Here is a 16,292-nt window from a genome sequence, read left to right as displayed (position 1 = left end):
TGTAGAGAAAACATGGAGATTATACATTTATGCTCTCTTGATGTGCTGTTGGTGGTGTTGTGACAGCTTAATTTCATATGGAAACTGATAGTTTGGTATTATCTTTCATGAATAGTGATATATGCATGTTTGAGCAGATACGTTTAGGTTTAACTTTTCAGTGAATTACATATTATAGTTTTACTAAAAAATTGTATGAGTGTTCGTAAATATGTTTCAAATGCTAAGTCTCAAGCAATTTCTAAACATAAGTGGATAATGATGATATGTTATTTACCCTTAAATGTTTTAATAGTCAATCTGCCATTGAAATGGATATGTGTTCCTTGTGTTCTTAATAAGGGAGTCAAGGGAACTTCTTTTTTATTCTTTTCTTGGTTCTTATATATACATATGGTTGCCATTGTGTATTTAAGAATTTTGTTTTTGCCTATTTGGATCATTGCTATGTTTGAAGAACCGATTTCTAAATTTCTAATATCCATGATCATTGATCAAGCATTTGCTAGATGGGAAAAGTGTATTATCTTTGTTATATCCTAAATGTTTTATGTTTGAGTTATCATCACTATCTCTCTGTTTTTGTAGCTATAGCCATGGCTACTGCTAATTTCATTTTGCGCCGCTAGTTGTAATTGCAGTCGAGTTTTATGCGTTTTTAGAAACATTTGCTGTTGAGAAACTTCAATTCAGAATGAATGAACCTATACATCTTCTCTTTGCTCGTTGTTTATTGAACTTTCAAAAGGTTCATGTATATTATCTTTGATCATTGTTCTGGATTTTTCGAACTTATGTTGATTGGAGCCTTGATTTGCATTGCGCTTAGGTTGATTTTGATGGTAAGCACCCCGAGAGCGACACTGTGAATTCATGGCTAAAAAGACGGCATTCAGATGCAACCATTCACGGATATTTTTCAAGCTGCTGCAACGTCAAGGATTTGCTCCATTCCCCGGGCATCTTAACTGGAAGTTCTTCCGCAGCTTGTTTTCTATGGTCATTAGCTCAAAGAATAAAGACAACTGTAACAGACGAGGAAAGGAGCTTTCCTCTACTGAATTCAAATTTTAAAGCAACTCCAGAAAGGCCTGCTGATTCTTATACCACTGTTTGGAAAAGATGTATCTCCCTTCCAGTGTTGTCGACTGGAAACTTATCCACTCAAACTGGTGAAAATGAAAGAACACGAATGATTCTGCATCTTCGACTCTTTCACATTGTGATCTTGAAGCATAACATTTCTTCCTCGGCTTATTGCAGACAGGGCAGCCTCGAGTATTATCCAAAGATCCCACTCTGCTCCAAGAAGGAATTACATTATCGTAAAGGCTTCATTCAGTCCTTCCCGCAACCATTCTTCAGATCCAAACAGAGGTTTGCTGCTTTTTGTTGCTCGAATGTTTGTTTTCGATTCATTAGAGTTATCCCGAATTATTACAATTTTTATCGTAGTAATCTTTGCCTTCGGCTAAGTTAGGTGGATCGACAACCACTGTCCCTGCTGAAGAAGAGCATGAGATACTCGAAGAGGAAGCCGTATGCAGAATCTGTCTCGACACATTCGAAGAGAGAAATACGCTGAAACTCGAATGCTGCTGTAAGGGAGCTCTCAGATTAGTGCACGAAAATTGCGCGGTCAAGTGGTTTAGCATGAAGGGCGATAGGCTTTGCGATGTCTGCGGCGAGGAAGTCTTGAACTTACCTGTAACTTTGCTTCGGGTGACTGTTGCGCCGCGAAGAGAGATCACAGAACAGAGCCGACTTAACTCTTTCGAGTAAGCTTGCTCTTTGAGATCGTAAAGTTCGAAATTAGTTAGTTGGATGTCTTTGCTTACATTGTTTTTTCAACGTATTTACAAGTGCCTGGCAAGATTTCGTGGTTCTCGTCTTGGTTAGCACGACGTGCTATTTCTTCTACCTCGAGCAGCTACTGGTAAGACAGCTAACAAGATTTAGCAAAAGAAAACGTTTCGATTTTATTAATGGCGTCGCTACATTTATAGATACAGGAGATGAAGAACCGAACGCTTGCAGTGGCAGCGCCATGCGCGTTCACATTGGCTTTTACGGCATCAATTCTTGCAGTTATTCTAGGTATGAAAAATGGATGCTACAACGTAAATTCGCCATAAAATGTCGATCTGAAACACACTTTTGTCTCGATGCACCAGTCGGGGAATTCCTATGGGCTTACGCAGCTATCGAGTTTGTTCTTGTCGCCGTTTTACTCCACGTTCTTTACGCGTTGGTGAGAAATCTTACGCTGCTCGACTTTCATAATCAAAACATTTATTACGTCCATTACTCGTTTCTTTATAACATTTTTCAACATCTGGTTGGAATTATCTAACAGTCCGTGTTTGATCGAACAGCTTCGCGTAGAAGCGACTTATGCCATCCTGATTTCGTCGATCGCTGGGCTTGGACTCGCGGCACTCGTCAACCATACCTACTTCAGATTATTCTCCTCTCGCGATCGAACTTCCGAGACCTCCAACCAGGTATGATCGAGTTGAAAGAGCATCCGAGTTGTTCATACAGTCAGTAATTTAGTCGAACACTTCCGAAGAACCTGTGTGTAGTCTGTGTAGATAATATCGACGTTTTTTCTGTAGTATTAACTTCCTAAATGTATAACAAGAATCTGTTCTAACTCACCCAGTCGAAGCACAGAATCGACGTCGATCGCCTCGTCTCGTGTTCGAGAACGCGTAGCATCGATCGTAGCTCGTCCCCGCCCATCGTCGACGCGGTGTCTCCCGCGACAAATGGAGTTACTCGGTTCGCGATTTCGATCCAACTACAGCCAGGTATCTTCCTAACACCCTTTTCTACCATAGATTTCCTTAAAGCCTGTGCTTGTTTCCACTGTCCCGTCGAACAATACAAGTTCGACAGCACGACGTAGCTCATTTCGTCGTTAGGCTTCGCGATCCGAAGCTGCTCGGATAACTCGACGGCGCATCCCGTCGATAAGTCATCCCGACGAGCATAACAACCGAAAAGAACTTCCTTTACGGTACCGTCGATATCTTCAACGTATTTGCTCACGACTTCTCCCGCTTTCTTCAGCTCTCCGGCCCGACCCAACATGTCGACCACACAAGCGACATGATCGATCTCTTGCGAAATTCCGTACTGTGTAGCCATCGATGCGAAGATTCCGAGGCCTTCTTCGATCAACCCCAAGTGACTACACGTCGTCAATAACCCGACGAACGTCACCTCGTCCGGATTCAACCCCGAAGCCACGATTTTGCGTAGAATATCGAGAGCCTCGTTGGAACGCCCGTGGATTCCTAACGCGAACAACATCGTGTTCCACGAAACCAAGTCCTTGTCGAGAATTTCGTCGAAGGCCTTGTCCGAATTGACGATATCGCCGCACTTCGCATACATGTTCACCACGCTATTCCCGACGTAGGTATCGGAGTGGAAACCGGACTTAACCACGATGCCGTGAACTACTCTACCGAACCCGAGCATCGCCGTTGTTGAGCAAGCATGTAATACACCTCCTGTCGCAACTTCATCCGGACGAATCCCGTTTCTCGTCATACCGACAAAAAACTTTAGCGCGCACTCTCCCTGCCCGTTTCTCATAAATCCCGTAATCATTGACGTCCACGATATTACATTCCTCTCAGGCACGCTTCGAAACGTGATATACGCGTTCTCAATATCGCCTATCTTCATATAAGCATCGATAATTGCGTTCCGTGAAACCACGCCAAGCCTTCGAACTCCAACCGCCTCGACGGCCTTCAAGACATCATTTTTGTCGCCGAATCTCACGTAAAAACTAAGAACCGAGTTATAAACCTCCGCGGCACTACCCCAACCCATCCGAACAATCAAACCGTGCACCGTATAACCGAACTGCGGCTCGCTCATTTCGCCGCAAGCGTTCATAACCGAGCTCAACGTCCACCGATCCGCGCCGCAACGACCATCCTCCAACATCTCCCGAAACAACGCCAAACACAACTTGACCTCGCCCCGCTTCGCAAATCCAGCTATAACCGTGTTCCACGCGACCGTCACCCGTCTCGGCATGCAATCGAAAACCACGATAGAAGTGTCGAGAAGGCCGGAATTCAAATACGCAAACAGCAATGAACACCACGAGACGTCGTTCCTCGTCGATCCCATCTCGTCGAATACTTTCTTCGCCTCCTTAACGCTTGAGCATTTCCCGTAGACATCGATAAGTGCATTGTTCACCGGCGACGACGAGGACCAGCCGGAGACGACGACGAGGCCGTGGAGCCGCCGGCCGAGGCTTACGGACTTTAAGGCGGCGCTGGCGCTCAATGCTGCGGTGTAGGTGAAGTGGTCGGGGGTGACGTCCATGGCGGCGAAGAGTGAAATGGCTGATTTGTGGAAGCCGAGATGAGTGTAGGCTGTGATGATGGCGTTCCATGCAATTGTGTCTTTTTGAGGCATTTCGTCGAACACCTTGCGGGCGTGTGTGATGTTGCCTGACTTTGCGAGGGCTGCGATTCGGGAAGTGGCGCGGAGGAGGTTGGGATGCATTGGATTGGAGAGATTTGGGAGTGATTAAACTTGAAAAGTGAAAATCCATTGGTGGATTGGTTTGAGTGAATTTATGGCATCGTCGACTTGATGATGCTGCCGAATAGTGAAATTCCGAATTTGGATTTTGGGTCTGGTTAGATTTTTATTTTTATTTTTATTTTTTTCTATGGTTAGAACTTAGGGGGGTATATGTACTGGCTTAAAAATAGACGGACGTCAAAAGTATTAATAGAAAAATGAACAGAAGTAAAAAATATAAACAAAAGTTTGAAGCAGATATTTTTTTTTAATAAATTTGTAAAAAAACAGGTATTGGAAAATATTATTTTGATTATAATAAAATTAAAAGTAATTTTAAATATAATAAAATTGTTGAAATTATTGATGGTTTCCCGCCACTACAATATGCGCATCGCTCAAGATAGCATTATGAAGATATTTCTGCACAATAAAAATTTTTTCTTTTTCCGTTTTTTTTTTTTTTTTTTTTTTTTCAGTTGGAGATAGCATTATGAAAATATTTTAACAATTGCACAACAAAATCATTTTTTTTTATAGGTAAAAATCCATAACCTCTACTTGACAAATGCATTCTAGATAAACCATTGGGCAACAGTAATAACTTGCAAACTAGATCCGACACGACTAGATAAATCATGCGGCAGGCAGTATAAGGAAGCGTTGAGAGTTTCACGGTCAGGATATATATTAGCAAACATAAGTAAATTTAACTTTCATAAGATAACCTCTCCAAAGATCTATTTGTTGTATTAGGCACTTTCTTTGTCCTATATTTATCATCTGTGGTTTAACATATTCTTCAAAGCCTATAGGAATTGGAGAGAATTTCCACAAGAACGTAAAATGCAACACCAAGCTTTTATAACCAGATTCAAAACATAATCAAATTTTGGTTCGAATTATAGATGAAACTCAGTGCATTGTAACAGCCATTTTATTTATTGATGAGAATACCAACTAAGAAAACAGACATAGTACCGACGGTCGGGGGCAGTGATACAAAGCCGAGATGAGTCGAGTCTGTGGCTCTTCGAGTGGGATCACTTAGCCCTGGAGGCCAATGATACCTGCACAGTTAGAGTTAATACATGAATTTAAATTTGCTTGGCCGCCGGTGACAAACAGAGTCTAAATAATCAAGAAATTTGGACCACAACAGACCTTAAAGAACAATAGAATTAACTCGTGTGCATGTGTGTTTGTCCATCTCATGGGAAATCCTAATACACATTATTAGATCCAAGACCCACATCGGACCCGGGTATTCCAAAACCCAACCCAAACTCAAACCCCAAATACATCAAAATCTATATATTTATTTCAAAAATATTATAATAAAATCATCATGTATAAATAAATCAATCTCAGCAAAAAAAAATAGAAATAAATGACTAAAATGATTACCTTGTTAGATTTTTTTTTTCCTTAAATATTATTGATATATTAATAATATATTAATTGGATTAAATTTAAACCCTTAGATCCTAGACCTAACCCGAATAGAGTATAAAATACCCAACTTAATGCCCAAATATTTGAACCAAACCCCAAGTAAATGGATAGTGTCCGGGTCGGGTCTATTTGGACCCATTGCCATCCTTTTGGATATCCAAAATGGTGGGAGGAAAGAAAAACCATGTTGTAATGTTGGAAATAGCATAAATATTTAAGCATTACCACAAGCAACTCTTCCACCAGCATTTCCAGTGCTTTTGCTAAGCTCGTGTCCTCCTGAAACAGTAGAACATCATAGAAAGAGTGAGTGTAGTTTACATAGTAAGATCAACTAGGGCAATGAATAAGAGTTTATACGGTGAGAAATAAGAAAACGAACTGAGACCCACCCTTTCCAAGATCATCGGGATCAGCATGAACAACAACAGCCCTTCCGATGATGGAGTTAGGTCCTGAAAGCGGAATCTGCAGAGAAATGGAAAGTAATGTAAGAATTGTTGAACTAGAATCATTAGCTGTTATGAGAGAAGGTAGGTTAGTAATAGGACCTGCTTGTCGGTAATGGTGAAAGAAGCAGTACCTGTAAGAAGTTACGGGCATAAACAAATCAGTCAAGGCAATAAGAACAACAACGTAAACTTAGGTCATCGAACAGAGAATTTGAATAAGAAATCGAACAGAGACCTAAACTAGGTGATAATTTATTTGTTTATTAAACTTATACATTGCACAAGGATGCAATAAACAAATGGCAGAAAGTGAATTTCCAATAGTATATAGTCAAATCCAATCAAGTAAGGATTTATATAAAAAGAGATTGATAATTCTTTTAATTTTGTTATCAAAGTAAAAAGTGACTACCATCGTCACCAACAGTGACATTCCCGAGGTCACCAGCATGGCGAGTCTCATCCTCGGGAGCACCATGCTCTTTTCCAGCAGGGTTGAAGTGAGGTCCTACAAATTCATTTGACAATTGTATCAACAATTTTGATTTGTAGACATTTCTAGAAATATAAAGCATCCAAATAACAAGTAAGAGAAGAGAAATTACCAGTTGACATACAGCCATTTGTTGTGTCACCAAGAGCATGCACATGGAAGCCATGGAGCCCAGGCTTCAGGCCAGCAAGGTTTCCGGTAACGGTTGTCGGAGCTGAGGAAACAGTAGACGACAATAAGGATCTTAAGGACATGAACAATAACTGATGAAATTCGAGCTTCGAGAAAATGTAATCGACGAATACCATCTCCTTCTTGGGAAAACTGGATAGTTCCGCTCACACCCTCGCTGCTGCTAAGCACTGCAACTGCCTTCACCATGATTGTTTATGATCTGCAAAATTTCTATCTCAGCTTTAATCGTATGCACAACAAAAGGGAGGAATAAACAAATTATGCTAAGCACGTTGATTTTGCTTCGAAAATCAGCCAGTTTTTAAGAACATCACAATCATCGTAGTGAAAGCAATAACGTACAGCCAACAATATCTTCCACAAACTTTCACACAAAACGTCCTTATCATATAAACTACCATTGCAAATCTCAGAAATTCAACAAACACGAAATCCTTTTGTCTAATGCCCAAACAGAACTAATCGTACTCCTACTCGAGCGTGGTTATAGTAGAGATAAAGCCCAAGCAGATGAAATCCTTCAGAAGAACTGGTACTAAATCTAAAATTAAAATAAACTTTACGAGATTACATTAACTATCGCGGAGTCTATCAGACCAAAGCCGCTCTATCCACAGATCAAGCAACAAAAACACAAGTAGATCAAAAAAATACCCTAAAAATTAAAGTGAAAACGGAACAATTAGCTCCAAACCGATCCAGATCCACTCCAGCTGAGAAAAACACACTCGAAACCAAACACATCGACGGAATATATTAGAAAAAACAAAGATCTAAACAGCACAAACGACTCTCAAACGAAACAAAAGCTTATCCGAAACAAAAGCTTATCCAAAAGTAAAAACAGGCGAGTCATTTCCTATATCATCCGATTTCAAACAAAAATCCAAAATTCAACAGCACTATACCGAACGATTTCTTTAACAATCTCACCTCAGGCCGCCCCAATTGACGATGCAGAATCAGGTCGAGAACAGAATCTCCAGAACGAGTGTCGCAAAATATCACTGAATGAAAATGCAGCCTGCAGAGTGCGTCCGTTTATTCGTCTCATTCGGTGTTTCTAGAAGCCATATTTACTACCATTGCCTCACAAAATTAAATGAAAATTTATTAATTTATTAATTTTTATAGATAACTTAAAATAATAAAATATGTATATTCTTGAAAAAAAGACGAAGAAAATATATATTCATAATATTTATAAATATTAGTCATTTTAATAATATTAATATAAAATTTGAAATTGAGATTATTTATTATTGTTGGTCTAAAAGCAATAAAATTATACTTTTTTATCCGTTATTTAAATTTAAATTTTTTTTTATTTTTTTATTATTTAAAAAATTATTTTCATTTTATTTTTTAAAGTATATTTTATTAAAATACTTACACGAAGGAAATTATCGAAGTGGTAGGTGGCGCGCGGTCATGCCCACCAAACTTGAACCACGCGCATTTTTTGAGCGTGAGTTCACGTAAAAATGACCAAATATGTAAATAAGAAAAGCGCGTGGGATTCGACAATCGGCCTAGACTTGTCCACGTGGTTCGCGTGCTGTTAATGGGCCGTGATACAATTGGATCAAATAATAGTTATTGGGCCATCCTATTGTGGGCTCACTTTCAATAAGTTTTGGGCTTCGAATGCAATTTGATTGAACCTTAGTTTTAGATTTTTTAATATTGTATTTGAATTTTTAATTATAAGCTCAATTCTCTTCAAAATTATATTCTCTCCGACACTTTTTTTTCATTTTTGTTTATCACGTAATGATTGATATTTTTTTATCTAGGTAAAATTTACTAAATCAAAATATGTTTAAAAAATATAAATCGATTTAGTTAACTATATAAAATATAGCATCATACATCATCTTCTAAAAGAAATAAATATTTTTATCTAAAAATTTTTATTCGATACTCATGTTGCATCAACTTTTTATTTCGATATAATTTTTAAAATATTTAAAATACATATTCTAGTTTTTTAATCATATGTATTAAATCTATTTTTAACTATCAATATTATTAATTATATAAAAAATAATAAAAATAATATCATAATTCATTATTATTACCTAATTAAACATTATTTTCTTAAATATTATATTACCATAAAAAATGATTAATTAAGAAGCATTATTTTTAAAATTTTAATATCCAACTAAACCAACATAATTTTACTATAGAGTTAAAAAGAGAAAATAATAAATAAATAAATAAAAACTTGACCAACTGGACTTGCCACCAATCTTTGTCTCTTTTTTCCCACATGCCCACACATGGATTCCATCACACATTTTCACCCATAATATTAACACTAATCAGAAACCCCTTTTGGCACTTTGCCCCATTTTGATTGATTCCCATTTCCCACTTTACAAAAAAATAAATAAATAAATAAATAAATTCAAATATATATATATATATATATATGATTGAATGATTATTGATTCATCATTACAATCTACAATGACTTCTCCTTCATCTTCAATCCAAATGTCAAATTTCTTCATCCTCTTGTCTTTTCTAACACTAACACTCTTCTCTTCTTCTTCACTAAGTTCACAATCATCTCTCAATAAAAATGACTTTGCCATTATTGCAGCAACTCCAGCTTTATTACCAAATCCTCCTCGGACTCCGTACGTTGCAGTCTCACCTGACATTGCACCTCTCTTTCCGACACCCGGCGGCAACGGCGGCGGCGGAGACTCGATGCCAACAATACCCTCCACCCGGAGCCCACCTAATCCCGACGCAACAATCGGCCCCGATGCCGCCGCAGTTGCGCCGTCGGGGGCGTTGCCGGAATCGTCCGCCGGCGATCTTGATTTGGCAAAATGGTTGGGAGTTGGTTGTGTATGTTTCTTGGCTTATTGGTTAGTGAATTTTCGATACGTTATACGGTATGATTTGATATGATTCATATGGGGTTAGTTTATTGTTGTGAGTACTTTTTTTTTTGGGTGTATACATTTCTTTTTTATCTTGATTCTTTTAAGAGTTTTAAGTTGGATTATTGAAGATCTAGTAATGGTTGTTTACTTAGGTGTATTTACTTGAAAGATTTTGATTTTCAATAGAAAAATTTTGAATTGAAATAGTTATTTGATGTGATATAAATATGTATTGACGTAATGTTTTGAATATAAAATTAAATTTTTGTGTAATATAATAAATAATAAGTATTTGATTTAATGTTTTGGTAGAGAAAAAAAATTAAAATAGTAAAATCGGGGTAAAAATCTTACAAGTAGTATTTAATTTAAATGATTTGTTTTGAGTAAATAAAAGTAGAAAAAGTAATAATTTTTTACTAAAAAAAAAAAGAACACATGCACACACGCAGGATTCAACCCTCGACCAAGGGATATCTCATAGCTTGATCTACGAAGGTTTCACCACCTTTGTTGAGTAATTGATGTAGTAACTTTTAGTTTTATTATTCATTTACTTATTGCTTAAATAGTACAAATTCATAAATAAATATATATATATCTTTGTAAAGAATAAAAATTTAATTAAAAAAGATTTAAAATCACCTCTGATTTTGTTTACTACTATCTCCATTATCGAAATTTATATTTATTTGATCGAACATTAATTTTAAGAAAAATAGATAAAAATAAAGTTTTTTTTTTCATAGTACAAAAATAGTAGAATTTTTTTTTTTTACTGAAAATTTTAAAAAATATATATTTTTATAACAAAAAATAAAGGCATAAATTTGAATGAGAAATAGTATATATTATTATGCAATCTTTATGTAATAAATAAAAACTAGGGATTCGTTCTTTTATATTCTTATCTCATAATTAAATTATTTTAGAAAATAAAAATTATTTCACCGATAATACTTTCACAATCTTTCAAAATATTTTTATATTTTTCAATAATGGACAATAAAAAATTATACTACTTGTGAAACATGGAAATAATACAAGCCAACTTTTTAATGTTGAAAGTGAGATTAAAGGAGAAGTGGAAAGTGCTATAATATACTAATATTTGTTGAAAGTGAGACTAAAACAGAAGTGAAAAATATATGTTGAAAGTGAAAGTAAAGTAGAAGTAAAAAGTGTTATTTACTTTATTAAATACATATAAGTGAAAATTGTCAAAATAGGTGTACTTTACTGGTAGATGTACAAGGGTGGAAATAAAAATCATTATATTAAATAATAATAATAATAATAATAATAATAAGTGGCTCAAGAAAAAGACATCCTATGAATGTTTTTCAACAGTAATTGGTGAAAGTGCACATGATTTGTAATCAGACTATTATGCACCCACCAAAAGATGCCTTCCTACTGTCTACCCTTTTATTAATATTATTATTATTATTATTTATAATATTTATTATTATACTATTACAGAAGAAACTGACAAACTTGTTCATCTGATAATGTGTACATGCCATTGTTCTTTTTATTCAATTTTGAGGACCATGGGATAGATGCTGCAGCTAATAAGTAATGACAATTTGAAGGAAGGAAGCAATAGCTGCACCTTTCATTAATTTAAACTATTATAGATTTAACTATTTTTAAATGAAATTTATTGTTAAGAGTGACTTTTTTTCTAATATAAATAATTAAAATCTGCATATGATATAATATTTTGCTGCATGACCTGTAAGAAGATTTAAAAAACACAAGGTTTATGCTGACATATATAGTATTAACTTTCAAATATATATATATATATATATCGTCTTTTACTTAGGGTGTGTTTGTTTGAAAGATTGGATTTACACTATTTATCTCACTTTTTTTTCCAAATACATCAAATCAAACACCTATTTTTTATTTTTTATATTATATTAAAAATCAATTTTATATTAAAAAAATCACATCATACAGCTATTCAAATTCAAAATTTTCACTATTCAAATTCCAACTCAAAATCCAAACTAAAAAATCATTGAAGAGAAATTTTTTTATTTAAGATATAGAAATTAATAATATAAAATTAATAAATGTATAATATATTAATTTTTTAACATGAGTACACATTTTCTTTAGTTGAAATCATAATATAGTATTAAATATGAGACTCTATTTAAACAATAACTTTGAATACTTTGATATTATTCTAACTTTTTAAAACAATCAAATCAATTTCTTTATTTTTTTTTTCACAAAGTACACATTAAATATTAACATTTTACTATTTTAAAAATTACAGAAACTACAAAAGCCTCAAATTTTAGCCTATAGTGTGAAATGTAGTCAACCATAAAAAATACATTGAACTACCGAGTTGAGCCCAAGGTTATTCCGACTAGATAACTTCACGAGGAAGTTCAGGGCTCAAGCTCGGCTCGAATCAATGTACTTCACCAACAACAAACAAACGTCATAAAAAATAAAAACACAACACATAAATCACACAAGTTTTGTAACTTGAGATTATCAAATCGATCGAATCCAAAGACAGGAATTTAAATAAAAGTAGGCGAGTGCCATAGAACAGAAACCAAAAAAAAAAAAAACAGGTGCGGCGCAAAAGAACTAACAAAGGTTCATAGAGAAGAGGTGAGGAGGACCTCCATATATGTATGTGAAACTTTCTTAGCAAAAACTTATGGCGCAGCCCGATTTCTTCACTTCTCCAAGAGCTTCTCGATGAGATCGGCTGCTTCTTGAACAGTGGTGATGCTCTGGGCGCTCTCTTCCTCCACAGAGATTCCAAATTCTTCCTCCAGCCCCATCACAATCTCGACCTGCCCGGAGGAAAACATACGATCGAAATAATGCCAAGAAAACAAAAGCAATAGTAAAAGTATATAAGTAAGCTGTTAGTAATACCATAGTAAGTCAATACTATAAATTGGGATGCTATCGTTGCACGATTTTTTTATCTTCAATACTGACTCGTTGTATTCTAATTGTATAAAATGTCCGAGATTACAATAAGTTCCACCAATGCAGCTTAGTGAGAGACAGAAGATATATAAGTAAGCCAAATACACTCTGGGATGTGTTTACTTTGGCTGATTAAGGTGAATATTATTATTTTATCCAACCTAATCATATATTTATTTCAATAGATTAAAACTCGAGATTGATTAAACCCAGTCGAATAATACATTAATTAACTCAAGTACTCCCTCCGTCCGGCTCAAAGGATCTCATTTACCTTTTGTGTCATTGTACTTAACATTAAAAATATCATTATATTTGTATAATTTTCTGCACAAATCTAATTATAAGAGACATTTTTGTCATTTTTCCTTAATTTGTACTACGTTTTCATATAATAATTAATATTCAAAGATCAACACGCAAAAATTAAATGGGGTCCTTAGAACCGGACGGAGATAATAATATTTATACTAAAGTCTACACTATCATATATTTAATCAAGGGAAGTAAATATGATAGTATTAATTAAATTTATGATTATATAATCTATTAAAATAATATTATACTCCCTCCGTCATTCAATTCTATGCTCACTTTCCTTTTTGGGTTGTCATTGAAAAATATTCTCGTTTCCTTTTTAAGTAAAAAATTATTACATTTTTGTACTTTTTTTTTACTATAAAAGGAAAAAGTAACAATTATTACTCACTTTTGTGCCTGGTCAAATGAGCACACATTTGCATGACGGAGGGAGTAGATTATAATCTCATGCTACAAAGTAAACACACTAGTGGATTATGAACTATACATGTTGTGTTTGTGATGCTGTTAATTTAATAGGCAATAGAAGTTACCGTATCGAGAGAATCAGCACCAAGAGTAGAGAACTTCGATTCTCCATTGACATCTCTGTCATCAGGAAGAGCCAGCTGCTTTTTCACAATTTCAACTACTTTGTTCACAGTCTCGGGTTTGGCCTGATCGAAAGATTGTCCAATGCAAAAATGGAACCAGTTTGTAAAGAAGACAATTTAAAAACATATGGCAAGCAAACCATTAAGAAAATAATCAGATTATGAGAGGCTAAAACAATTAAAAGGAAAATGGTGCAAATTATGAAACATACTGCACAGGAAACTCGGAAACGAAGTGCGGGCATCTTGTAAGATGGGAAGGCCTTCCCGCTGAATGAAAGCGAAGCCTTCCTCAAATTTGGAACCTGCTACATTGCAACAACATAGCATATTACATTTTTCTTGAACCAAACTGCAAAGTTCAAATATTTTAACAGCTTATTTTCATTGTTCGAGGATTACAGGGCACAGAAGAGCCAAAATAGTTGAAAGGCTTCAAGGCAATTTTCTAGAACAGGAAACTTGTGTAACAAAGACGATCATTATATTATGTAGAATCAAGGCAATATTGGATTCGAGAAATCATAAAAACACTAAACATCTTTTTTTTGAAAAAAAGGTAGTTAGGAGCATAGAATATACTGTAATAAATTATAAACATGCCAGAAATGATTCAAAAACTAACAGAAGCTTAATTCTCACAAATGGTACTCTGTGTAAATCAAAACTGTATGTTTTTAAAGTAAGGATATACTTGATGAAAATAAACCAGGTATGCTGAAATTTCAATTTACGAGCTGGAGATTCTAGTTTCTATCACTTTTTCTTAATCATTAATCTGCATATCATGAAAATCTTCAAGATAGCCGTGGATAACTGACACAGATATAATATCAATATATATAATTCAACCAACACATCAATCAACAATTAAAAATTGCAATCGTAGGTACATGATTGATAACGATCAAACAGCTCAGTACAGACACAAGACAACAACAGTTTCTTCACATCAATTTCCACAAGAAGAACGCCACGAACAACAACGAAAAACACAATTTCCGTCGAACAAACCAAAAACAAAATCCTCAATAACAAAACCGCCGCAGATCACACAGAAACAGCAAAAAAAAAAAAAAAAAAAAAAAAAGCGCATCCACGAATACAATAAAACAAAACAAAACAACACAATTCAATAAAATCAAACCACATTCTACAAGATCGCCAAAGAATACAACCTGATTTTGTTTCAAGGCGCAGGGAACAGCCGAGAACGAACCCGCGGAAGCAGAAAAGGACGCCATCTCCGAGGAGTGAGAGATCAAAGCGAAGGAAGAGCGCAGATGAATCTGAGAAATTGGAGAAGAGGATGTTTGTTATAAGCGAGCGATGGCGGAGAGCACGAAGAGTGTGATGCTCGTATAGCAACTCGCCTACGACACAACAATTCCGTCGTTTTATAGCGGTGTACTTTCTTGCTCCACTTCGTTTCCATCGAAACGGAACCACAGAAGATCCACACCGTTCATTCTCTGGGGACCGCTTAATCGACGGCTCAGATTCATCAGGTCTCAGAACCTACGGAGCTCCCAAGAACACAGTTTTAGTCCAATTGCCTTTCTTTGGGCTCTCGCCATTTTACCTATGGCTTTTTTTTTTTTTTAATATTTTTTTATTTTGTAACTTACATTTACAAATAAAATATTATATTAAGTATCTTATATTTTTTTATAAAATTATTTTTATTTTATATTACATTATTATTTTTATATTAAAAAGTAATGAAATAATTAAATTATTATTATCTTTTAAACATCGTTAGATGTTTAAGGAAGGAGAGAATATCATTTTATTTAAGAAATTCGTTAGAATTTTTAGGGTTTAGATTAATTTATTACTATTATTTATTTTAATTTAAATTTTTGTTCAATTAGTAATTTTTTGTTTCTATGGTGTGGTCTGTTTCTTTTAACTCCAAATTTATTTAATATTTTTACTGTATTTTTTTAAAAAAATAAAATTCTTATAAAACATCATATTATACATTATTTTAACATTAAATCCAAACCAAAATTTTCGAAACTACATCAAAACAAATATACACTTAAAATTCGCTTATTTGTAATAGAGAATAAAATTATACCGAGAATAAAATTGTAAAAAATACAAAATAAAATGAGAATTAATTTTTCTTTTTTATGAAATATAAAATTCATAAAGAAAATTGTCATATTAATCAACTTGGATATAACTATGTATTAACAAAATAATTGATAAAAAATGAGACGGTGAATTGAATAAAAAATATTTTAATAAATAAATATTGATATTTATTAATATTTTTATTTATCTTATATAATTTTGGGTTTAATATTTTTATTAAAGTGACTTAGATATGATGTGTTAT

At 34.6% G+C, this 16,292-nt stretch overlaps 5 protein-coding genes across 8 annotated transcripts; 2 read left to right on the top strand and 3 right to left on the bottom strand.

Annotated features, from left to right (window-relative positions):
- Nucleotides 1-1,122: 1,122 nt before the first annotated feature.
- LOC127249032 (uncharacterized) lies at nucleotides 1,123-2,510 on the top strand. The gene is made up of 7 exons (XM_051271625.1): nucleotides 1,123-1,172; nucleotides 1,235-1,377; nucleotides 1,481-1,778; nucleotides 1,864-1,936; nucleotides 2,007-2,097; nucleotides 2,175-2,251; nucleotides 2,376-2,510. The coding sequence occupies exons 1-7, from the start codon at nucleotides 1,123-1,125 to the stop codon at nucleotides 2,508-2,510; spliced, it is 867 nt and encodes a 288-aa protein (XP_051127582.1).
- On the bottom strand, nucleotides 1,964-5,249 carry LOC127249084 (pentatricopeptide repeat-containing protein At2g36980, mitochondrial). Its single transcript, XM_051271699.1, has 2 exons — nucleotides 2,662-5,249; nucleotides 1,964-2,575 (listed from the first exon to the last, which is right to left on the bottom strand). Exons 1-2 carry the CDS (start codon nucleotides 4,537-4,539, stop codon nucleotides 2,537-2,539), a joined length of 1,917 nt encoding a protein of 638 aa, XP_051127656.1. The 5' UTR covers nucleotides 4,540-5,249; the 3' UTR covers nucleotides 1,964-2,536.
- A 153-nt stretch (nucleotides 5,250-5,402) lies between these two features.
- Nucleotides 5,403-8,254, bottom strand: LOC127249085 (superoxide dismutase [Cu-Zn]). 3 transcript variants are annotated; one of them, XM_051271700.1, is made up of 8 exons: nucleotides 8,089-8,254; nucleotides 7,266-7,354; nucleotides 7,073-7,174; nucleotides 6,880-6,975; nucleotides 6,567-6,598; nucleotides 6,408-6,483; nucleotides 6,241-6,294; nucleotides 5,403-5,630 (listed from the first exon to the last, which is right to left on the bottom strand). In XM_051271700.1, the coding sequence occupies exons 2-8, from the start codon at nucleotides 7,339-7,341 to the stop codon at nucleotides 5,608-5,610; spliced, it is 459 nt and encodes a 152-aa protein (XP_051127657.1). In that variant the 5' UTR covers nucleotides 7,342-7,354; nucleotides 8,089-8,254; the 3' UTR covers nucleotides 5,403-5,607. The 3 variants fall into 3 exon arrangements, with proteins under 3 accessions (XP_051127657.1, XP_051127658.1, XP_051127659.1); XM_051271701.1 differs by having other exon boundaries at nucleotides 7,266-7,365; nucleotides 8,089-8,250; XM_051271702.1 differs by lacking the exon at nucleotides 8,089-8,254 and adding an exon at nucleotides 7,810-7,947.
- Nucleotides 8,255-9,630: 1,376 nt separating this feature from the next.
- LOC127249320 (classical arabinogalactan protein 26-like) lies at nucleotides 9,631-10,627 on the top strand. The gene has a single exon (XM_051272064.1). The coding sequence runs from the start codon at nucleotides 9,631-9,633 to the stop codon at nucleotides 10,081-10,083; it is 453 nt and encodes a 150-aa protein (XP_051128021.1). The 3' UTR covers nucleotides 10,084-10,627.
- Nucleotides 10,628-12,547: 1,920 nt separating this feature from the next.
- LOC127249359 (acyl carrier protein 1, chloroplastic-like) lies at nucleotides 12,548-15,335 on the bottom strand. Of its 2 annotated transcripts, none has more exons than XM_051272115.1 (4): nucleotides 15,124-15,335; nucleotides 14,158-14,253; nucleotides 13,886-14,008; nucleotides 12,548-12,889 (listed from the first exon to the last, which is right to left on the bottom strand). In XM_051272115.1, the coding sequence occupies exons 1-4, from the start codon at nucleotides 15,187-15,189 to the stop codon at nucleotides 12,770-12,772; spliced, it is 405 nt and encodes a 134-aa protein (XP_051128072.1). In that variant the 5' UTR covers nucleotides 15,190-15,335; the 3' UTR covers nucleotides 12,548-12,769. The 2 variants fall into 2 exon arrangements, with proteins under 2 accessions (XP_051128072.1, XP_051128073.1); XM_051272116.1 differs by having other exon boundaries at nucleotides 14,158-14,250; nucleotides 15,124-15,332.
- Between the last annotated feature and the right edge of the window lie 957 nt (nucleotides 15,336-16,292).

This window comes from Andrographis paniculata, unplaced genomic scaffold, assembly GCF_009805555.1.
Source record: "Andrographis paniculata isolate CXL003 unplaced genomic scaffold, ASM980555v1 Contig35END, whole genome shotgun sequence".
NCBI lineage: Eukaryota > Viridiplantae > Streptophyta > Magnoliopsida > Lamiales > Acanthaceae > Andrographis > Andrographis paniculata.
The sequence above is the reverse complement of the archived record's forward strand: the minus strand, read 5'-3'. Positions and strand labels throughout refer to the sequence as shown.